General features: G+C 37.5%; 2 protein-coding genes and 1 long non-coding RNA gene across 16 annotated transcripts in view; 2 read left to right on the plus strand and 1 right to left on the minus strand.

The window, feature by feature from the left end:
- LOC133841680 (transient receptor potential cation channel trpm) overlaps positions 1 to 24291 on the plus strand; it is a 60537-nt gene that overhangs the window by 336 nt on the left and 35910 nt on the right. For 3 of the 13 annotated variants that reach the window (XM_062274339.1, XM_062274345.1, XM_062274347.1), the window contains exon 1: positions 21156 to 21296. In XM_062274339.1, the coding sequence (XP_062130323.1) occupies positions 21249 to 21296 (48 nt within the window). In that variant the 5' untranslated portion in view covers positions 21156 to 21248. Of the gene's footprint in view, positions 1 to 1160; positions 1981 to 20154; positions 20304 to 21155; positions 21297 to 23300; positions 23578 to 24291 lie in introns of those variants that run through there. The other 10 variants (XM_062274335.1, XM_062274352.1, XM_062274344.1 and 7 more) reach the window with 8 other exon arrangements.
- On the plus strand, positions 13049 to 14708 carry LOC133842957 (NADH dehydrogenase [ubiquinone] flavoprotein 1, mitochondrial). The gene has a single exon (XM_062276271.1). It carries the CDS (start codon positions 13127 to 13129, stop codon positions 14639 to 14641), a length of 1515 nt encoding a protein of 504 aa, XP_062132255.1. The 5' UTR covers positions 13049 to 13126; the 3' UTR covers positions 14642 to 14708.
- On the minus strand, positions 17413 to 21025 carry LOC133841690 (uncharacterized). 2 transcript variants are annotated; one of them, XR_009894328.1, is made up of 3 exons: positions 20652 to 21025; positions 18495 to 18672; positions 17413 to 18423 (listed from the first exon to the last, which is right to left on the minus strand). It is a non-coding gene; the product is annotated as an uncharacterized LOC133841690 (long non-coding RNA). The 2 variants fall into 2 exon arrangements; XR_009894327.1 differs by lacking the exons at positions 17413 to 18423; positions 18495 to 18672 and adding an exon at positions 20426 to 20582.

A 24291-nucleotide genomic window follows, 5' to 3' on the forward strand; every position in this document is an offset into this window, starting at 1 on the left:
GCGGCATAAACAAAATAAATGTTGTGCATATTATTTCGCGTCGTACCCGCCATGTGATTTTTCGAGTGCGTGTGCATTGAACTTGACAACAATTGAATAATGCTAATAATATATATGGAGTATACACATACGCAATAAGTGTCTAGATGTGTGTGTGTGTGTGCGAGGTGCTGCTGCTGTTGTTGCAAAATATTCAATGTATATTTGGTTTATGGTTTATTTCGGTAGAGCAAATACAAACGCATAGCGTTTATTTTCGTGTGTTTTGTTTGGTTTACAATATATGTACAAATGTACATGTGTATGTAGAATGTACCTTGGCTTTTTATCTCGCAATCTACGAACAGTCAGTGCGTGCTCTCCCGCCTCCTTTCCCACTCACTCACTCTGCTGCTGCTGTGCGATCTGAATGATGCCCTATGGACCGCTCGCTCTCCATGAACTTTGCGAGAGCCTTTCAATTCGTTTGATCTGTCATTGCATTTCCATCTCGTTTTCTCCACTTTACGCCGCAATCTCTCGCTCTCGCTCGTCACTTCACCCACATGTGACGCGTGCTCGCTCTCGTTTTAGCTACTGTGTGAGATGAATGCAATAGTGGGAGTGAGAGCGAGAGAGATGGCGAGTGGGAAGGGGGCAAATGTACTCTGATCGTTGCATTGCAAATGCATTTTCTAATTTGCTTTCCTGTTTGATTTGAATTAATTTGTATACATTTTTAATGAAGGCAACGTTTTTAGTGTTTTTCCATCCATTTATTTTCATTGAATATTTGGTTATTTATATTTATGACCACAAAAGCGATTAAAATTAAAAACGTTTAAATGTTGCCAAATTAACACTGTGGTTTAATAAATAACACTTCGGAATGGATTTTCACAATTATTATAGCTGACAGCATATATAAATATCATGAGATGTACTCTTTTTACACATATATTTTCTATATGTTTATGTAAACAAAATGTTAATAAGCAAAACTAACCATAAATTACGCACTTTATGTAGTGTGTGAGTTTTGTTTAAAAAAGGTTTACAGTCACATGCCTTATTTTTTTGTTGTTGTTAGTTCTTCTCAATCAACAAGGCCAAGAACCTACTTGGATATTACGTATACACCACATTATATAGTTCGTCTTCATGGAGGAGATCTTAAATAAAACACGTCAACTAATCTCGTAAATCTTTAATATCGTAAACCAAACAAATACGCGAAAAACAAGATCGAAAAGAACAAATGAAAATCCAAGATGTTTATTTTCATATGAAACAAAACGTAAAGTACTAAGTATACTACATGCATACTATATATTCAGTATATAGACTCAGGCACAATCACAAGTTGGGCGTACAAACAACATAATTGAGATAAATAATTCTTTTTTTTCGGCCAAAAAGTTGTTCCGGGTTATTGCCAGGGCCAACACAACTGAATCTTTTCGACTTTAACTCGAAGCTGTTGAGTTTAACGGTTTCCTTTTGTGCTGCCGAAGAAAACAACACTCAAGGAAAAAGACAAACAAATAAAGTAATTTGCAATAAAAAATTAAAAAGATACAGAAAATACAAGAAAAAATGCTAAATAAATACTAATTAAATGAAATTGAAATTCCACAATTCAAAAACGAAAAGGCGAAAAGCGCAAGTGGAAATAAATGAAAAAGTTCTTAAGAAATTGTATTTGCTTTTTTGGCTAATGAACCTTTGAAAATGTTGTAAAACCGTGTTAGTTTGTTTATCTAATCTAAAACTGTGTGAAATTAGCAATAACAATAAAAATAATAATAAAAACAATTATAAACAATAAGCTGGAACGAATCTAATAGACAAGCAGATAATAGAATTATACTACGCCAAACAACAATAACCAAATAACAACAACAACAAAACGAAAACAACAATAATTGCTATTTCAGCATTTTTCGACGCTTCGTTCGCATCGTTCCATTAAGCACGGCAAATGCCAGGGAAATCTTAAAGGTGAGTCGAGTACGAATAAAAGATTATGTATTTAAGCAAAATTGCGATGTGAAATTAAACGAAAGAATTCTCCTGTCTATCTGTCTGTCCCTGGCAAATGACTTGAACAGCTAGATAGTACAGTGTACTATATATAAATATGTATATAGAAGACTCGAGGCCAGTGCCTCCATTTGTGCAATTGGCAGCCTAATGGCACTGGCATAAATCTCTCACCTGCTGGAATTTTCTAATAACGCGAAAAGTGTTGCATACCCAGCAGCGCATGAAATGAGAAATTTGCAAAACTTTCAACATAAATTACTACATACAATTAGGCGCAAAGAACACACACTTATCCACACACACACACACATTAACATTACATGCACGCGATGAGCGGCGCTTAAAGTTTACCAAAAAAATGTATAAAAGTTGCACGAACTTTCCCTTTTCCTTTTCCTTGGCACTTGGCGCTTTCCACTTTCTACTTTCCCTGCAAGTATCAGTCGTCGTGTCTGTTGCCTGCACATGGTAAATTAACAGAAATTAGTCCTGAAGTTTTGTTGCCAAACTCGACCAAAATTCTGCGGTGGCTTTTAGCTGATAAGGATCTTAAGCTTAATCAGCCGTAATTAATGTCAATAGCGTGGAATACAACTACTTGATAAATAGCAGCCATGAAATAATAGTCAAAGTCACTAAATGATGCATAAAGTGTAAATAATAAAACAAAGCGAAAGCTCTAACAAATTTTGATGCATATGAGAATAAGCTTAAAGTATTGAAAGTGGATTAAAAAGTACGAAATGTGTAAACAACAATTTAATGCTTGTAGTTTGAAATTTATGGAAAAATAGTCTTTGCTTAAGTGCATCAAGAAAGCTGTTATAAAACTTTAAAAGCTGATTAAAAGCAAAGTAAAATGTAAAAGTTAAATGCCTATTATTTAGAACTTTTTGATTTTTTCTATGGAAAAAACACACTTTCTTCGTGTCGATTAAAAGGCACTTAAATATTGAAAATTGAAATTAATAATTTTTACACTTTCCTTTATTATATTTAATGCAAGTAAAATGATATAGAAAAAACAAAAGCATTTAACTTAAATGTTTGCAGTTTTCTTTTTAACGAAAAACTTGCATTATTTAATATTATAACAATTTGATATTTTACATAGTAAAGAAGCAAGTAAAATCTAAACAATAAATTATATTAGTACTTTTGTAGTTTTTCTATGGAAAACAGTCATTATTCAGGTTGACTAAAAGGTATTTAAATATTCCAATTCAATTGATAGCTATGCAGTTATTTTATATTTTACCATCAACCAAAATATGAATAAAAAAATTAAAAGCATTTCATTTAGAGCCTCTCTGCTTTTCTAATAAAATGCATTTATTTTTCAAGTGAAAAATGAATAGGTATTTTAGATTATTCAGAGCAAGCTAAAAAGCTTAAAGTGAAATGTAAATACAAAATTAAAAGCAAAGGTAATAAAACCTTAAAATTCAGTTTAAAAACAAGTGAAGTTGAAGATAAAATAAATGCATTTCAAGTCTCCAAATTCTCCATTACTCCAATGCAAGTTTAAATACAAAATTTGAAATTTTAGTTAATAAAGAGCAAGGTTTAATAAAGCTTTAAATAGCCGAATGGAAAGCCTTAAAATATTTAAATAAAAATATGACTTTGGGTTCTACTTTCTACGTTTAATTTAAGCTAATAAAAAGTAAACAACAATTTAAATTCTGTTCATTTAATTCTTTTACAATTGTCATGTATTTTCTATGGACAAAAATAACATTGAAGCAAGGAATTTAGCATTGATGTTAATAAAATATGTTTTGACACTTTCAAATATTATTTTGACAACACTTTTGTTGTACGCTTAGGGGAGAACAAAAAATGAAATGGCGATTTTGGAAATGAAAATCAAAGCTTTGACAATTCATTTTAATATTCAAATTTTGTTTGCAGTTCTGTCAAGATTTACACTCGTAGAGTTTTAACAAACGACTTGCGTATGTGATTTAGTGTTGCCTACTTGAAGGCGCACAAACTTTGCAGACGACTGTGCTCAAGGTCCTTTTGAAAATATTTGCATAAATTAGCCATTGTGTGTATAGTGTATGTGTGGGACTTGTTAAGACGCTGATGCTTCAGCTGCTTGTTGAAAAACTTCTCGTCTGTTTGGGACTTTTTTCGTATTCATTGTGCACGCCCAGCCATTCATTCATTCATTCAGCCAGTCTGGTGGCTTTGCTTATTGGTAGCCCAAATCATGCATACAATAACTTTAAATCATGTCAACAAACAGCAACAAAAAAAAATAATAATAATAGAAAGGAAAAGAACACTTTTAGGCCTTTATGTAAGGAACGTTGATTTCGTAGAATTTAAGGAACTTGCCTCAATCAATACTTTGAAAGGATTTTAATTGGTTTAGAAAGTGCACAAAGTACACAAAGTAACAACCAAAAAATTTCTTTTGAGTTAATTTAGTTTGCCCTTTGACTTTTATCAGATGCTGCCGCTGTGGCTGCCGCTGTTGTTGTTGCTGTTGATGGCATGTGGGTGGGTCGCTGTTTAAGGAACTTTATTATATTGCTCTCAGATTTATATTAATGTTTGTTGTTGGCCAAGTTAATTAGTTTTCATTATTACAAAGGTCGTTGAGCAACATTTTTCCATGAAAAGTCCTCTCAAAAAGCAAACTGTCAATTAATTATGAATTCCAGTCTCATCAGAATCCTCTTTTGTCAATATATAAAAATAAAGCACGCATAGAGCCTAAAAAAATGCGATTTTTCTGTGTGTGTGTGTGTGTGTGCTGAAACTGGCCAAATTATTAACGTTCGATTGAGTTTCGACACTAATTTTCGTATATAAATAATATAAAATATATATATTCTAGTTTACTTTCACAATGCGAAAGGCGAAAAGCATTTGATTGAGCGTATAAAAGTGGCTTAGCTAGGCGAGTCCTCAAATCCTCGGAGCCAAAAACCAAAGTCACAGTTGTGGCAGCAACAAAATCCATTGAAGCGCGAAATCAACTTAATGCAATAGACGACGACAAGAAGAAGAAGAAGTGGAAGAAGAAGAAGCAGCAGCAGAATACTGACAAAGCCGCAAGACAAACTCGTATACTCCCACATACGACTAAGCTCAAATATAGAATCCCTCACTCTCACTTTCTCTTTCTTTTACTCTCTCAGTCAGCAAGCCACGTAAAACAAACATCTGCAGCTTATGTTGTGCTTAAGTATAGGTGTATGCGCATGTGTGTGTATGTGTGTGTGGGCGTTTATTCTATTCAAGTGGCCAGCTCACGTCATTGTCACAAATTCAACACGCTTATGTTGCTAGAATTAAGCCAAGTTAAGTAAAATTTTAGCAACAACTCCACTTTTTGGGGTATTAATAAAACATTGCTCTGGATTTTTCAAGTTGTCAATATTCTCTGGGTTTTCTTTTGCGATATATTTTTTGATTGCATTTCGAAGAAGCTGTCATAAGAATTTAATGCCGCCGTCACGCCATAAAAGCTCTACTCGAGGACAGTGCACTGCATTTTGCAGTCAAGTGTATTGGCTCGAAAAGCAAAGAAGCAAAGAAGCAAAAAACGAACACACGCATTTTCATATCGTTTGCCTCATTGCTATGCAAGCTGATAAACTTGAGACGACAACGAAGACGACGACGACGACGACGACTACGTCGACAACTACTAGTCGACAACAAGGCGCAATAAAAACAAACACACAGACAGACAGTCAGACAGACAAACAAATAGACAGACAAACTGGAAGGAGAAAGAACAGGGCGCGACGTCAGCGTCATGAGAAGAACAGCGAACAGCTAAGCTAAGCGGCAGCTGACAGGGCAAACATAGAACATTTTTCAAGGTACACACGTTTTGAATGTCAGCTAAAGTCAGTATTTTGTGATTTAGATAAAAAATAATAATATATTTTCGCCTTGCGTCACAGCAAGCCGCAATTAAAACTCTTTCATTCTGTTTGTGTTTATACGAGAGTAGTTCAGCATTTAAAACTTTTTGGAACTTGAAATGTTTACAACTACATAACTTATGCACATCTATAATATGTATGCTAAGTTGTTGGCAAAATTCATCAAATGTGAATTTATTCACAGTCAACAAAGTATGATCACCCGGCGTATGCGCAATAAAACAAATTTATTGCACAGCGCTGCTGACAGCGATGAGTGAGAAAATTGTGATATATGTGTTCGAGTAAAAACGTAAACCAAAAATTTCACTTTCCATCCGAAAATGTTGTAAGTGCTTCGCAGAAATTTGTTGATGCATAGCCAATTGCATAGTCATGAATTCAAATTGAATACTTAAATGCAACTGCAAAAGTCAGATTCAACTGCTGCTGCTGCTGCTGCTATGAAAATGTTGGCGATAAGCGACGAGCGAATGTGTTGTAAAACTGCTGTTTATGGCCCAGAGGCAATAAAAACAGATTGTTTAATGTTAAAATGCCCAAGCGTTCACATGTTAAATAAATATTAGTTAATTATGGCAATTGAGGCGCGCTCAAAGCCTTTTACTTGGATCATATGAAAATTGTAAATAAATTAACGAATTGATGTGCGTTGAGTTGATGCCAAATTGCGAGTGACATGGCAATATTTGAGAATGCGGGGGTGCTTGGGCTGCCGTAATTCGATTGTGTGATATTTGCATATTAAGTATACGCACTGCTGACCGCACACAATAACATCAAATACCAATAAACCCACTAGGATTCAGCCTCCCATTTTTGGGGACTAGTATCAGTTTCGTTTCCACAATAAATACGAGCCCTATAAATATTGATGCCCAAATGACGTTAATGAACACAAGAGAGAGAGAGAGAGAGAGAGAGAGAGAGAGAGCGAGCTGGTGGCTGCATTTGTATCTGTCCGAAGGACAACACACAAACACGCACACACAATTTGTGTGTGACAACATCTTCTGTCTGTATTCTGTATTATTGCCAGTCATATACTGCAGATGGTTCAAGCTCGTTACCCCATTCGTAGCCACATGTTTGCTTGGTCATGTACATACTTACAGTTTGATGGCAACTGCAAGTTTTTCGTTGGCATCTTATTAGCCAAACATTGGCCTACGCCTTCTAATGCTTGTATTGATTTTAAGCTGCAGCCAAAACATGTGCCAAAATGCATGCGACAGCTGAAGGCCAAAAAACCCGAAAGTGAATTTCATGGCAACATGTTGTCATAGGCGCCCCCAAAAGTATACTATAAATTTTTGGAGCTGGCCACAAAAATGCGATTATCGCAGACATACATTAAATTGCGGCTTGATACGCACATTCTTGCAGCTGCCATTGTTAAGATAGATGCTTTCTGCTACTAAAGAACTTTGTGTGAATTAACAATTTATGAGCGGCTTGGGCACGTTTATACTCTCTATACATTTACGACATTTGCTAGCGCAAAATGTTTACAACTTCATCGCTTTTCGATGCGCTTTAAAAAAAACATTTGTCGCATGTCATAAACACGAGTCTTGATTTTGCACATTCATTTTTTTTAATACCCTTCGCAGAGGCGAGTCTTAAATTTTTAATGAAACACAAACATATTTTGTAATGGCTTCTCTTTTTTTTTTTTTTTTTGCCCCACTCGTGTTTGTGCTTATAAAACATTTCGAGGCTCTGAATATCTGTTGTAAATATGAGTGCAAATCCTCGTGTATTGTTGACTCATGCCAAACAGTAACCGAACCGACCATTTAACTGTCCCACCACCCACATTTCTTTTCTTTTTTGTTGTGTTTTGTGTTTTGTGAATGGCCAAGTGGGCAAATTGGCTCTTTGTGTTTTGGGGTCTGGTTTTGTCTGCCCCTTTGGGTATCGTTTGCTATGCTTGCCCCCCTGTGTGATGCGTTAGTGTTCCGGAAATACATACGGAGTATATGAAATTAATTCTCGTGTTATTGCAACTTAACATTCAAATGGAATTCATCAAAGCTACACAAAGTTCAAAAAGATTTTTGCATTCCTGTTTTTTTTTTTTCAAATTGTGCGCCTGGTTTACAATTGAATATATACACACTCACAAACATTTTTTGTTAAGCAGCTTAGTTTTGACCAAACCGGCTTAAAGCATTACGTCACTCAACTCTCCACGTGAAGTTTTTGGATTGTACACACCCATTAAGCAGTTGTCACGGCAAAGTCAGCAAAGCAAAGCCCAAATGTGAAAAATTCTCTCTGCTTTGCTCCTTTTTTTTTTCTTCTTTCTTTCTGTGTTATTCAGAAAACAAGAAACACAAGAAGTTTGCAGCCCAGTTACGTGCTCGTTTTGGCCAAAAAGTGCCAAACTTTTCTATTTACCACAAGATTGTGAAAAGCAACGAACATTGCACTGAATTCACTGCTGACACCCAGAATACTCTGTAGAATTTTCTGACTTGCCAAAAGACACCCAAAGTGAGTTGAAATGAATAGCTTATAAAGCTGCTTAGCACTTTGTAAACAGGGTATAAAGGACATGGCTGACAACGTCTTATTTTATAGTCGTCGACCTGACATTGCCAGTGCAAGCGAATCAGGTCAAATTAAATTTTTTTTTTTTTTTGGGAATTTATTTATGCACGTGCCCCACAACAACAAGCGAGAAAGCAGACACCAAACTTCGTTTGGAGCGGCTGGAAAAACCGCATACAAAAATATGCCATTTGCATTTCTATTTTCTGTGCATTTAAATTTTGACTTTTTCCCAAAATATTTAGATAGTTGAATGTCATTTGCATTTATTGTGAAAGCAATTTGGTTTTGATTTAACAAATATAATAAGATAGTCAGTTATTTAATAAGATAGTAGACGCCCATATGTGTAGATACACTTTATTAAAAAAATCCGATAATTACAAGTGCACATGTTGTAAAGAGAACAAAAGAAAAGAAGAAAAGATAAAACAATGTGTGGAATATATAATATACGATTTGGCAATCATTTCATTTTCATTCATTTGATGTTTTTTTGGCAATGTTTTTCGTTGTTGTTTTTTTGGGCAACCTTCAAAGCCTTGCCAGCCGCAGTTTTGAGATTCATTTTCATTTTCATTTCGTTTGTTGCAGTTTCGTGCGCCATATTACACTTGTATTCGCATGTTTTCCTCTGGTTTTATGTGTGTTTTTTTTCACCCACGAGCCATAGGGCAAAAGGGTATTACAGCTTTGTGCCGACAGGAAATGTCGGTATTAAACAGAAAGTGGCATCTTGATCTTGCTCAGCATCAACAGCAGATCTCAAGTATAGTAAAGTATTCAAAAAAAATATTAAAATAATAATTGTATGCGGCAAAAACTGGCTAAGAGGTCGGATTATTATAGGTTTAGTTGACTATGTGGTATATTTTGTTCTCTATGGTATATTTGAAATGCAGAAGTATACCACTTCACCACATACAAATATCTTTTTTGTTTGTTTTTATGGTATATTTTGAAAGCTAGTCCATTTATATATTTTGTATTATATTTATTATGTGATTATATATATATTTCAGTACTTTTCAGTATATTATTTTGGTATATTTTAACATTACTTCACCTACTTTAACTTAGCAGAAATTGGATAGCGGGTACTTCGCAGTCGAGTACACTAGCCTGTAGCTTTCTTTCTTATTTTATGTTTTTTCCTTTTTTTTTGTAAGGCGTTGTAAGGGCGTATCTATGGGGCAGCTGCAGCAGCCGGAGGTCAGCTATGTTGCACGTCCGTGTGTGTGTGTGCTAGAGTGTGTGTGCGTGACTTTTCATGCCACGTGATTAACTTGCATGACTCTTAATGTCAGCGCTGTGCCCATTCCCGTTTACTTTGTGGTTGTATGTGTGTGTGTGTGTGTCTGTGTGTAACTGTGAGTTGGCCATATGCAAATGACCATGAGTTGGCCAGGCCAGAACCGACTAGGGGACCAAGTCCAGTCTCGGTCTCGTTCTCGGTGTCGATCCAATGCGCCGCGTGTTTGCATGTTATAAATACTTTCAGTTTTGTTTATGGCTCTCCAACAACTTGCATATTACACTCGCATATACACACACACACACACACACTCCCCATAAGCACACACACACACACCTATATTTGTAGGTGTGCGCGACTCTGCGTGAATGCGAATTTAACGCTCTTTACCTGCGGGCTTTCATAACTGAGATTGCAAAACTGTTAAACCTTGTGGAGCTTTGTTATTTTTTTCCCCATTTTTTTGTGTGTTTTGCTTTCTCTTAGTTTTTCACTCTTTTTATGATTGTTTTCTTTTTCAGTAATTATAATTTGCTGCGCGCGAAAGCATGCTACAAAAGATTTGTAACACTTTTGAAGAGCTTAGTTTTGCCAGTGCTTGTCAAACTGTGGCGATAAACAACAGCCAACAAAGTCAATCGCCAGCTGGCCAGCAAACGCATTGCAACAGTTTTGCGGCCACAACGTCGCAACCCTGGAGACACTTAGTGCTGTTGCACCACAACCACACACACACACACACACACACAGTGTGTGACTAACTGTGCAGCTGCCACGTTCACAACAATAACTTCAGTCTGCGGCAGCTACTCTGTGACAGCTGGGCAAATTGTTTGGGGTCGGGGGTCACAGACAGACAGTTTATTGTTGTTGTAGTTGAGTTGTTGCTCGTCTCTGCTGCGAGTACTTCACGTTCCTGCACATTGTCATGTGTGTGCTGCATATGCAAATTAGCTAACTTTCGCCACTTGGCGGTCCTTGAGGTGCTGCTGTTGCTTCGCCTGTTCTGGCGTTTATTGATTGCTGTTCAGCTGACGCCTTTTGCAGCTGTTTAACACGGCCAAAGTGTGTGAATGTTTAGAAAACGTGCCGTTAATGCAGACAAATCGTTTCATTATTGCTGTTTGCTATTTATAGGCAAACCTTTTTCGCCAAAGACGCAGCTGCTTAGCACATTAGTTTTGTTGCTCCTTCTCCTTCTCTCCGAATCCTTGTGCTGTTCATTCAAATTGTCATCAGCTAGCGTAGTGTTTGTGTGTGTCATTAGCTTTTAGCTAGGTTTATTTAGCGATAAGCTTTGCGTTAATTGCATGTGACATTATGGCTGCGGGCATTGTTATCCACATCTGCATTGGCATCGAGGTTGGCCAAATGGTTGGCCATTAACCGCTTCGTGTTGCGACAACACGAATAAAATCAATACACAGCACATTTTATAAATAAATCGTGTGATTATGATCGACAACGAAAGCAAAAAGCACAATACGAAATACGAAATACGAAACACAAAACATGTTGTTTCAACCTTGTCGTGGAATTCCATTAAATTTAAGCCTTATTTGCCCCGAGTTGAACAATGGTCGAAATAGTTGGAAATAAATGCATAGCAGGACATCTTAATCTTGAGCTACTCACAGCGAATAAGCCGCATTTTTAGTGCGGAAAAAGGAGAAAGGCAAGAAGCGAGAGGCCACTCCATTAGACTTAATCTGTGTGCATTACGGTCGTGCACTGTGCCACTTTCCGTGTTGTTTTCGCTGTCACGGTCATGGCGCGGCGCACGAAAGTATGCAACGTAATATTTTATGCCAGCCATTGCTGCATATAAACTCGGAAGCGAGGTGAGACGAGTGAGAGCATAGCACACACAATAAAATAATAATAATAATAATGAAATCAGAAAAAGCCAAACAAATGGGCACATAAAGTAAACAGCATGCGGCCAACTGGGACAACACACACAACAATAATATACCATAGACCATAAATAAACGACGAAGACAACACACATTGTAAATGGTACACAATACATTTTCGCACGGCAGTTTATTGAACTTGTGTGTACTTGTTAAGGGCACTTGAGAGCCAAAAGCTTGCGGTGGCCAAATTTGCCAGGTGCATATCAACTTGCGTCTTGCGGTTTGCTTAATCAGTTCTCAAAATCTTGTTTAATTGCATGCGACAGTCTTAAGAGTTGCACCATCTGCTGCTGATTTTGCTATTGCTGTTGCTGTTGGTGGTCGAGTCATGCGGCATTTGCCCCATTATGATAATGAACTTGCCGCCGTTGCAGCTGCAAGGGAAAACATAATTGCTGCACTGAGCACTTAGAGCGAGAAATATGCAAAAAAAAAAACGTATTTTTAAAGTTGTGCAATTCATTAAGGGGGATGGAACAGACAATCTAAATGCGAAGGTGGCGCCATAATGCAACACGACAATGTCGACTAATTGAGCATCGTTAGGGGGCCGTGTGGGGCATGGGGCATGTGGCTGCCTGCTGCCTGCTGTTTCTGCACCTGGCAGTGACACATGCGATAGCCTTGTTCCTGCTTGAGTTGTTCTTGTTCTTCGTCTTTCACTCTACCATTGGAGCTGCCTTTTGTGCTACATAATATTAAAGTCTTCTTCGCATGGGCGCATAAATTAAATGAGCTTCGAGTTCGAGTTATTGTTGCTGTTGTAGTTACCCGGCTGCTGCTACAAAAATTGTTGAGATTGTCCGTCGTACGCTCACAGTGCGCACAGCAAATGTCGATTCAGATAATATTACGTATACGTACTCGTATACTTTTTCACAGCACGATAACTGCGTGGGCTATTGTGTGGGAGTGAGTGTGAGTGTGTGCATGTGTGTGCGTGTGTGTGCATGTGTGTGTGGGTGAGCTCGAGAACTTTTGCAGCATTTGTCGAGCATTAGACGCAATGGCTTCAATTTGTCGTCGTCTGCTTTATGCGCACCTTTCGGATATACGTATAATAATACAAAAATAAAAAAAAAATACATTTTCTTTTCATTTTCATTCTTCTCTACACAAATTTTTTTTCCTGCTGGCTTTCAGTGAATTTAATTTTGTTCTATGGCCATTAATTTTTGACTGCGTTTGCTTGTTTCCATTTTGAAAAGGATTAGTGGTGAATTATGCTCGGGTTGAAACAATATATACAAAAGCAGCAAAATTTTAATTATAATAAGTGAAAATGCTGCTCCTGGAAATATGTGAAAAAGTCTATTTAAATCACAGCAAACTTAAGCAGTTGCTTCCAATTTAAATAATTTATAGAATTGCTTTAAAAATCAGTTGGTGTTATTGAAATTATTTGATTTAGTAGTCGGTTGACTAGACACAAGTATATATTAGTTTTTCATTTACACAAAATGCTTACACACTTTCTGAGGGGATTGCCTTACTTGCGCACCGTGACCAGGAATGCAAGCAAGACACCACCCAAGGATGTCCCAAAGACTCCTGCCAAGGATGCCCCAAAAACTCCTCCCAAGGATGCGAAGACACCAGCACCAGCAGCAACAGCAGCAGCAGCTGCGCCTGAGAAGAAAGATGCAGTAAAGAAAAATCTTCCTCCCGAGGGCATGCTAACGAATACGAAAACCGAATTTGGACCACTCAAAGATTGCGATCGCATCTTTCAAAATCTCTACGGACGCCACGATTGGCGTCTCAAGGGCGCCTGCAAACGTGGCGATTGGTATCGCACAGCAGATCTGCTCGAAATGGGCCCCGATTGGATACACGACGAGGTGAAGCGCAGTGGATTACGTGGACGCGGTGGAGCTGGCTACTTTTCGGCCACTAAATGGAATTATTTGAAGAGCGTGAAGGCCGATAATAAAGTGATTATTATCAATTGTGCCGAAGGTGAGCCGGGCACTTGCAAAGATCGTGAGATACTGCGCCATGAGCCGCATAAAATCATCGAAGGCGCCTTGTTGGCTGGCTTCACTATGGGCTGTGAGAAGTGCATCGTCTATGTACGCAATCGTTTCTACAACGAGGCATGCAACCTACAGTTTGCCATTACCGAGGCGTATCGTTACGGTTTGCTCGGTTGCAATGCCTGCGACACGGGCATCAAGTTTGACATGATGATGCAGCGAGGCGATCGTTATTTGACCGGCGAGGAGACAGCGCTTGTCAACTGTCTGATGGGCAAGATGGGCAGGCCACGACGTCGTCCGCCATATCTGCACGAGAAGGGATACTTTGATCATCCCTCGGTGGTGCTGAATGCCGAGAGTGTGGCTGTGGTGCCCACCATCTTGCGACGTGGCGCCAAGTGGTGGACGGGCTTGGGCAGAAATTCGAATTCGGGCACGAAAATATTCAATATCAGCGGACATGTGGTGAATCCGTGCACCGTGGAAGAGGAAATGTCGATGCCGTTGCGTGATGTGATTGAGATGCATGCCGGCGGCGTTTGCGGCGGTTGGAGTAATCTATTGGGCGTCTTTCCGGGTGGTTTGTCCACCCCATTTGTGGGTCAATGCTCTGCCGACGATGTGCTATTGGATTTCGATTGCTTGCAGTCGATTAATAGCAGCTTGGGCACCGGCGGCATCATTGTCGTCTGTCAGGATTGTGATCCGTTGCTCGTGATGCAGCGTTCCATCGAGTTTTACATGAAGCAGACGTGCAAACAGTGCACGCCATGTCGGGATGGTGCCATTTGGTTGCCCGAGATCTTTAAGAGCTTTAGCAAGGGTGAATCGCATCCGCATATGATTCAGTTTGTGGACACGATTCAACAGAAGATGCGTGGCGGCAGCTGCATTTGTGCCTTGGCCGAGTCACAGGCAAATGTTGCCGTAGGTTTGATTCAGCAATTTTGTCCACTTATCGAGCAGCGTATTCTGGAGTATGGATCAAATTGTTGACAGTTCTGACTCTCTGAGTATGTGTGAGTGTCTGTTTGTTTGTCCAATAAATTGAATTTGAATTGCATATTGATTGGATGAGCATAACACAGGGCACCTGTTTTGTTAGCCAGCCAGTCAGTGAGCCAGTCAGCTAGCGTGTATCCTTGGCCGCATTTTCTGCGACTTCCTGGCATTTGAATGTCACACGTGCCATTGACGGAAATGGCAGACAAACAGCCAGTCAGTCAGGCAGCCGTCAGCCAGGGGCAAGGATGGATGCCTGTGTGAGTTGCTGTTAAATGGCTACTTGAAGACTCAAGCTGTCGTTGATATCCTTTGCCATTCTTGCTTGCTCTTGTCGCTTCTCGTTAGTTTGCCAGAGCTTTATAGCGTATTTGTGCTCAATGAATGCGCTATTATCACACTGGGTTGAGCGAAACTATTTGAAAAAACAGCCAGGAAGAATGCTAAAGTCAAGTGTTGACACTAAGAGACCTGTTCACAAGGGTTTAACTGTGTAATTCTCAAAGTCATTGTTATGCAGATTGCATTTTGATTGATTTAAGTGTGAGTGCAATTTTATTAGAATATAACTATTTTTATGGTTGCTGAGATAAAGATTGGCAATGAATTTTTATACTCGTTATCAAGGAGTATATACGAATTTAAGAAATAATTTTATATGAACGGCTGCTTCTATCTGATCTTTCAATATACCATATGTAATCAGTATATTTTAGCATTTTTTTAAAATTTGGTTTACTTTAAGAATGACCTATTTTGAATGTAATACTATATCGGTATACCAAATACAGTTTTCAGTATATTTTATTATTTTTAGGTATATTAATATGGTTTATTTCAAGAATAATGAATGGCGAAAACGGCAGCTTATATCTAATCTTACAATATACCAAATATAGCCGTCAGTATATTTTTGAGTACAATACCATATCAATATTTCAAATATTGCTTTCAGTACATTTTAATAGTTTGGTATATTAATTTGGTATATTTTAAGAATAATACCACACTGTTTTGTTTATACTAGAGTTAGACAAAGGGTATCTCGAACACACTTGATTGTGGTTTTATTACTTGATCTGTCTGCAAAACTTTTATTCACATTTCACTTTCGATAAACTTAATAGAACTCTTACAAAGGCAAACAGGTTTAAAAAAGGTGAAAAAGTGCTGCAGGACATCAATTAAACCTATATTTAATAATCCTTTTGATGAATTTTTGAGTGTTCAGTGATTTTGCGTGTAATCGATTACCTGCCATAGCCTCTTTTATTTTAATGGCTTTAAATGAAGTTTCCTGTTTTCCATATTGCCACTGGCGATAGTTCATTAGCAGAACAGGATATTTAACAGGATGTGGGGAGAAGGAAGAGCACAAATGTGAAATTCAAGTGAAGTACTATTATGAAAGTATCGCAATGCTGAAGGATGCTTTGTTGGGCTGAAACAAACACTAAGCCATTTGTCTGCAGCTAAACGATAAACACACAACGAGACTGTGTTTCTACTTTTCTCTCTGTCTCTGTTCTCTGTTGGACTTTTATCCTTCTTGTTGGCCAGCTGGTTTAGGTCAATATGTAATCAGGTTTCGACAGCAGTACACATCCATTACCATTGACCTTTTTTTGTTTGCCACTGCTAATTTGCTGCTAAGCGCTTTTGACCAACCAGCTATAAAAACTACACATCACTCTTACGACCTCTTCTTTGTTGGTGCGTGTGTGTGTGTGTGTGTGTGAAAGTGTGTGTCTGGGACTTGTGTATTGTAGTTGACAATTGGTTCGGCTCATTTTTCATGAGAAGCTGAAGTCTTATCTCAATTACGAATTCATTCATACAGACAGCTGAGCACACTTGACAGTTGATGACGTTTTGTGGCTCAAACTCAAGTCAGATGCCGCCTCCAACTGTGTCCTGTCTATCTTCTCTGACTGATTGTCAGTCTTGCCTTAGTGTTGCCAACTAATTGCCACAAAAGAAGCATAAAACAAACAACCAAAAAAGGCTAGAATGTGCCTAAAATTAGAAGGGAAAGTAAGACAATTATTATATTAATGGAATACGTTTAGGTGGTAATTTGACTTGTTTAAATGGTTGTATGAAATATTGTTCTTAACCTTATTTTTGTGGTAGCTACTTTTCTGTTCATGATTTGAGACTATGAACTAATAATAATTAGATAATAATAAGTTTCTAAGATTCTTGTAATAGGATAAGATAATAACTACTCAAGAGAGTAAGTTTACATAATTTTTGTCAATACTGCATTTCAAGAGAATAATTTTTTATAAATTGCTAATCCAATATTTGGGAAAAAGAGTTAAATTCCAATCTATCTTAAAAGTTACAAATTAAAGGTTTCCTCATAAAAATAAAGGACAAATTTGAGCACTCTCCTAAAAAGAAGTTACACATACCCCCATCCGAAAATTTCTAAACTTTTAAACTTTTCTAACCCCAAAACCTTTAAAAATTACGAAACATACTTTAAAATTCGTTACGGCTGAAGCGATTGAAATTCATAGAAATCTAACCGGAAAATAGCTGAGTTGAAAACACTGTTTTTACCCCGTCACACACACATCATGACCACGGTTAGACAACTAAAGTGAGAAATCTGTAAAAAACGTGACGTAAATGCGGGCTTGTGAGTACGCAACCATCACTATACTCTATATATATATGAATTTCACACTCGGCTACTGCTTTTCTGCTCCTTTCATGTCCTTTTACGCGCGTTATTGTTGGCTGACTGACTGATTGTGCTAACTACTCACCCGCAGGCAGCCAGGCGTCGTCGTTGTCGTCAAGCACTGAAACTGAGGTTGCGACATTGCATTGCGAAATTGCCGATGAAAGTGCTACATAAGAAGAAGAAGAAGAAGAAGCACTGCAAAGTTCGAAAGTTTCTTTATAAGTTACCTTTAAGTTGAACTAGCTAGTTGACAAGAAGAGGTCGGATTGAGGTTCGTTGTGAGAGGTTGTTCATGGTTCGCTAGCGGCACTTTTGTTGCTTTGATGCGGTATTTGAGCAACGCGTTGAATGATGTATTAAGTTCTCGTAAAGCGAATTTGAATAATACAATTGCCACATAATGGCTTTCAGTTGCATGGCGTATGAAATATGTGTTATGCAGCGCCAGTTAGAATTTTGGTTTCGATTCAAGTGCGAGTAACAACCACCTGTGAAAAAGTGTAGCATACTTTACAGCGCAGCATAAGCTCAGGCTCAATGCCAGGATGAACGTTGAGTATCTCAGCTTATTGCTTATTTTATCTCTGCTTGAGACTCTCAGTTTTGTGCCTCACACATCGACGGGCACGCAATTGCTTATTAAAGTCAAATTAGAACTTTGAGCAATCATTAGAGTAGAGAGAAAAGAAAAGGCACAAAACTTAGTTATCCAAAATAACGACAGCCGACGACGACGACGAAGACGACGAGTACGTGTCTGCACAATATTAAAATGTCTTTTGTTCATGCATAAATTTAATGGGCTGTTATCTTAATTTTGTGCCTAACTGACTGCACAAAAGTTAATCACATACGTTCGCTGCTCCTGAGGCGTATTTAAGTATTGATTTTGGCTTGATACTGAGCTGGGGGGGAGAATAAAAGAATGAGAGTCTGTACTCTGACTTCTGTGAGCATATCCTTGAGTCGCATGGCCAGTGGATTATAATACGCACATAATCTCAAATGAAAGCGAATTTCTTGAATTCCGCAAATTAAGGCAGCTCAGCGGCGTCGGCGGCGGCGTCGGCGTCGGCAACAGCTACAACAAAAATAACATACGAAAAACTTGGCATTTTCTTTCACGTTACACGTTTTCTTTGCTTTTCATACCCTGCCGCCAAGCTGCTTGAGAGATTGGGTATGCAGCAAGCAGCCTGACTGACCTTTGTGTGTGTATTTTAGTGTGTTTTTGATTGACAGCAGCGGGGCAGCATTTGTCAGTGATTACCTTCTGTCAGTTTTCTGTGTGCGTCCGTCTGAGAGACGAGCCCGAGTCTGCAAATTTAAACTGACATGTGTAAAATTAGAATATAATGCAAAGGTAAAAAATGGGTAAATTTAAAGTCGTTATAATTAAAAATTGCTTTGGTTTAACTGTTTCTGCTTCCTAGCTGTTGACTACTGCTAGGGCATCCCTTTAGTCAGTTACATTTTGAGGGTTTTTTTTTCGTTTTTTGTTTTATTTGATGTTCCACTTGTTTGTTTCTTGCACTCTGTATTGTGGCGCTTGTGATTCAAGCTAAGCTGTTGAAATGCTTGGCATAACTTTTACTGCTTGCTGTTTCTGTTGCTGTTGCTGCTGTCACTGCGAACATTTCTTTTATTTCAAATTTCAGCGGCATTCGGAGGGAGCAACATTTGTCGCGTCTTGTTTTCTCGTTTCTTGGCCTTGCGCGAACTCTCACAGCATCTCTACGCCCCACATCTCAGTTTTCTTGTTTCGCTGACTGTGTCTCAATGTATTTGTCTTTGTATTCCACTTACTGCAAATGAAGCTGTGCGTGGGCAACTTGAGCTAGCGACTGGCCATGTGTCAGTCTAGCACATTTGCTGACGCCTTCGTTGCAAGCGAATGCGGGCGGGCAACAAAATTTCGCATATATTTTTATACCCATTACCCTTAGGGTAGAAGGGTATTATAACATTGTGCTGGCAGAAAATGTATGTAACTGGCAGAAGAAGACATCTTCGAACTCATAAAGTATATATAATCTTAATCAGCGTCAACAGACGAGACGATATAGACATGTCCGTCTGTCCATCGTAGATCTCAGAGACTATAAATAATAAAGATATAAATTTTTCACATCTAATTTTTGTAATGCTTCACTGCAGTTCATGTTAATAATTTTTAAGCTAGAATAGCGATTTTTGGTACATACAATAATAACTGTAGTCTTTATAATTTGGATGAGATCAGATACAAATGTTAGAAGTTAGTAATGAAATACTTTTGTATGGGCAAACGCCTAATTTCTACGCTATGGCTGACAATCTGGTATATTTTACACTCTATGGTATATTTTGAATTTAGTATTTTATAAATATACCAAATATAGCCTTTGGTATATTTGTGGTATATTCATTTGGTACATTTTAAAATTTATACCACACTGATTTACTTTTATTCACAATGGGTAACGGGTATCTCACAGTCGAGCACACTCGACTGTAGCTTTCTTGTTTTGTTGTCCTTTTATTATCAACATGGGTTCAACATGGCAGCAGAGCACAGACGGTTGACTATACATAGATATACAGCTGTAGCTGCGGGCCCAATTTGCATGGCAAGTGTTTTATTTTACACTGTGCAACGCGAGACGTTAATCGACATTTAACAAAGTCATTTGCATTTTAATGTTAATACTTTTGGGGTGTAGCCTTTTTCATATTTTTTGCTTGTTTATTTTTAGTACAATTTGGACGGGTTATATTTGCAACATTCTGGCTTTAACTCTTTATGGGTCTCGTTTTTATTTTTTCATTACAGGCGCCTAAGGAAGAGAAGCCAACTGCATCTTAAGCACTTAACTCCATTTGCCAGCGAAATTGCTCCATATGTTGGGGAAATTTACATCGAATCATGTCCAGGTTTATCATCAATATTCGCGCCCTGTTACCGTAAAGAAAATCGTAAAGGTAAGTTCGCGATGTCCTCAATGTTTTCATTACTCTGCTCTGTGTTCTTTTTTGCCTGCATATTTAATTCACAGATTTATTTATGTTGTTGCCTAAGTAAACACAATTAGCATAGCATCATGCATTTAGGTATAATGCCTTCCAGGGTTAAAATCCTATGAGGCAATCACTCTTCATTTACATTGCGTTCATTTTTTTTTATGTTTTCTGTGTTTTTGTGTTTTTGTCATTCATAATTGGGTGCTGGGAGGTTCCGGGGGGCTTTCTATTTGTCCTTTTCTGTTTGTTTTGTACATTTATTATTAACATGCCCACGCGTTGCGTTTTAAATGTAATATTTTTACTTACGTTTTCTTTCCATTTCTTTCACTTCCACTTCCACTTCCATTTGCTTTGCTGCTCGCTCCACTTTTTAAAGTCTTCTTGCATGCCAGAGGGGATTGTTGCGAATGACACGAGCTTTAATATGCACAAGCTTTAAAAGCAAAACATCTTTGGGTAAAACAGTCATTCAATTATATTATTTACAAGCTTTTGCTGATGTTACCGAGTCTTTAGTATTTAATTAAAGCATTTTGCAAGCTTCGCACAAAATGGTGTCGAGAGCACGTTTTACGCATGCATGATTAAAATAGTATTAAAAATGAAATCATTAAAATATAGTTTATCGAACATAATTATATTTTTCTTTTTCGCCCTCTTCATTCCCCTTCGCAAGAAACCTGTGAATTGTGCTCATTAAATAGAAATCAAATTGCCAGGATTGTTCTCGACTAGACAGCGTTATCATCATTAACAACAGCAACTGCAACTGCGACAGCGACAGCAAACGTGACAGAACTTTGGAGTGTGTTTCTGCTTCATCGGTTTCGTTCTTTTCGAATATACATATATATATCTATATCTTCTGTGTATGTGTGCGTCCCTGTGCGTCCATAGCGGACTATGTTGAAACCAAAACGATTGGCCAAACAGAAGCCCAAAGCAAAACCGGTAAGTTCAATCAAAATCTTCACACCTCTCAATCACATAACATAAATCAAAATTACAATAAACTCAACCAATCAAAAGAAAGAAAAAAAAAGAAGAAAAATACTTACTTTTTAACCTCTCTTCTCTAAATCTGTAAAATTTCCTCAATCTATCCAATCTATCGAGTAGCTTTCTATCTTCTTCCCCCATAAAAAAATGATATATCGCATATGTTATTATTTTTCGCTTAACTCCTTCCTGAATCTATCTCTGCTAACTGCTACATTGACTGACTGCCAAACTGCTTTGTTGCGAAAGCAAAAAGAAAATTAATCACATTATCAAAATGAAGGAAAAGTCAACGCTTTAATTATAAAGCGTTTGCTTTTTTCCATTGCGATGTCTTCTTTACGTTAAATATTTGCTATTTTTCTACTATTTCAATCTATGGTTGCCCAACTTTTTGGCACTGGCCTTGAACAACTTTATAATGAAACAGCATCAAAGTTTTAAGTAGAAAAACTATTTGCGAATTGTAGCTTAGTTGCGTTTTTGTACTTAGTTGGCTGCCTGCCTTGCATATCAAAAATATTTATACGTAGATTGCTTTTAAAATAAATATTAATTATCGTAATTAAGTATGATTCTGATTCTGTTGATCGTTTATTCAATTTATTAAGAGTATGCCAAATGGTAAGCCTAAAAGTATGCACTCAATTTGTTGAACGCGTGGGCGTTCTATATTTTTATTCTTCCAGTTTTTTGTTTCTCTTTTGGGTTATCTTTTCTTATCAGTGACTCTCGCTGCTGCTGCAGCTGTGACGTCACCGGACAAGAAATATGAGTAATTGCAAGACGAACTTTAAATTGCTTAAAGTTGTGGGGGGTCATGATATCAACATTATTATAACAGTTGCCGGCTTTTATGATGTACATTAAAAGTTTTGTGAGCGCGCCCACAAGTCCAAAACTTTTATAATGAAGTTTTTTTCTCAGCGATCGCAGAAAGAGAGCAACAGATTGGGAGCGAGAGAGTGAGCAAGCGTGTGACTAAACAACACAACAAGCGCGAGCAGATGTTGTCTTGAGGTTAACGAATAGAGAATGCTCTTATAATCTTCTGAGTTATTAATTATAAAAGATAATTATATATTTTTAAAATTTTTTATTTTTGGCATTTACATTACTGGTAAAAAGTTTAAGTCTTAACATTTTTTGTCGCGGTAAACTTTTTTAAATAAAATAATAACAAAAATTTAATACAAATTGAAAATATTAATAAAAATTTTAAATATAAAATATAAATCTTGCCAAATTAATGCGATCTTATTACTTTGACTAGCAGTGTAGATGATTAGTGATTAATTGCAGTGATCGATTCATGCTCAAATAAGTTTGGATATTTGCAAAGCATTTGCTTTGATGTTGTTTTTAAGTAAACGAATAGGGAATACTCTTACATTATGTTGTGCTATTAATTAGTGAAGCTAATCTAATATTTAAAAGAAAGCATATTTAGCATTTACAGAACTGGCCAACCTTTTAAGCACACATATAATATTTTCTTATTACATTCCACTTTTCTAAAGAGTAGAATAAATAGATAAAATTGAAATTAAAAATAAAAATATTCAATAATTCGATCACAAATAGTTGTGTAGTTATTATTTTTACCAGCAGCGTAGATAATTAGTGATGTATTGCTCTGATCGATTCATGACCAACAAAGATAGCGTATTTGCAGAGCATTTGCACTGACTCCCTCTCTCAATCTTTCACGCGTTGGCTCGCTCTCTCATTTGTTGTTGTGCTCAGTCGACTATCTGCTCGAGTGAGTTTTTATCTGCGTTGTTGTCTCTTGTCATTCGTCTGATTGCTTGACATTCGATTTTATATGTACGATGCGTGTGTGTATGTGTGTGTACTCGTGTGATTATTTGCGCTTTTAATTGACACAGTTTGAGCGCTTTGGAAAAAAACTTTACTCATACTCAGTGTACAACGCGACTTTGACGCCGCCATGTGAGAGTTGTGTGTTCTTTTCTTCTTTCTTGGTAGAACGCGCGCGTCATTTACTTTATTTTTTTGTTGTTGTTTATGCTCTGCAAAAAATCGGTTATTTTGTTTTTTCGTTACTTCGTTTATGTCAAGTGTATTAGAAAAGTGTAATATATTTTGTTTGTTTGACTGCTGCTAATTGGCAGTTGACTGCAGATGTTACAACAACAACAACAACAACGACAACAACAGAGGCGACAACAACTGCAGTTTGACCATGTACTTTGAGACCAATTGGGTGTTTGTAAGTAAAACCCTTAAAATACCATCTTAATTGGTAATTAATGTGTTTTAATTGGCTTGTTTGTATTTAGTTGAAGCGAGTTCCATTTGAGTTGAATTGAAGTGCATTCGTCTTGTTGTTGCTCTCTCGTTCGCTATTGTTATTAATCAGCAGCTATTTATTTTCGACTCCCTCTCTCTCTCTCACGTTCATACTCACTCGCTGTTCTAAACAAAGAGAGGGAGAGAGAGAGATGGTGAGTGGTTGCTCTCACTCTTGTGCTCATTGATTACAGTTTGTTATTGGAAAATGTGTTTATGAAGCGAATCGCTTTAAGGCTGTTCACGAAAAAACAAAACCAAAAAGAAAAAAGCGAGTGCAATCAATGCATCAATAAAATAGATGCAGCACTTCATCAGACACGCCAGCTTCTATATCAATTTTCCACTTTGGCGATTTACTGCGATGCCCCCGTCGACAACAGGTAAACTGCCAACTGCCAACAGCTCTAAGGTAAAAAGGTAACAAACAGCTGCTGCTGTAACAAGAACAACAACAATAACAACAACTGTAGCTGCAGCTGCAACTTATTGTTGTGCTTGCTGCTGTTGCAAAAGTCGCTCTGTTTGTCAAGGGCCTGTGGGCAAAAAGTTGGTTTACATTATTCTCGAACAGGATCGCTTTGATGCAGATATTAAATGCAATTTTGTGTTTGCCTTTCTGCCAAGCTGCACT

This window comes from Drosophila sulfurigaster, chromosome 3, assembly GCF_023558435.1.
Source record: "Drosophila sulfurigaster albostrigata strain 15112-1811.04 chromosome 3, ASM2355843v2, whole genome shotgun sequence".
Classification (NCBI taxonomy): domain Eukaryota; kingdom Metazoa; phylum Arthropoda; class Insecta; order Diptera; family Drosophilidae; genus Drosophila; species Drosophila sulfurigaster.

What these genes read in the sequence shown, in the direction of transcription:
- LOC133842957 (XM_062276271.1), top strand. Translation starts at nt 13,127, where the DNA reads ATGCTTACACACTTTCTGAGGGGATTGCCTTACTTGCGCACCGTGACC.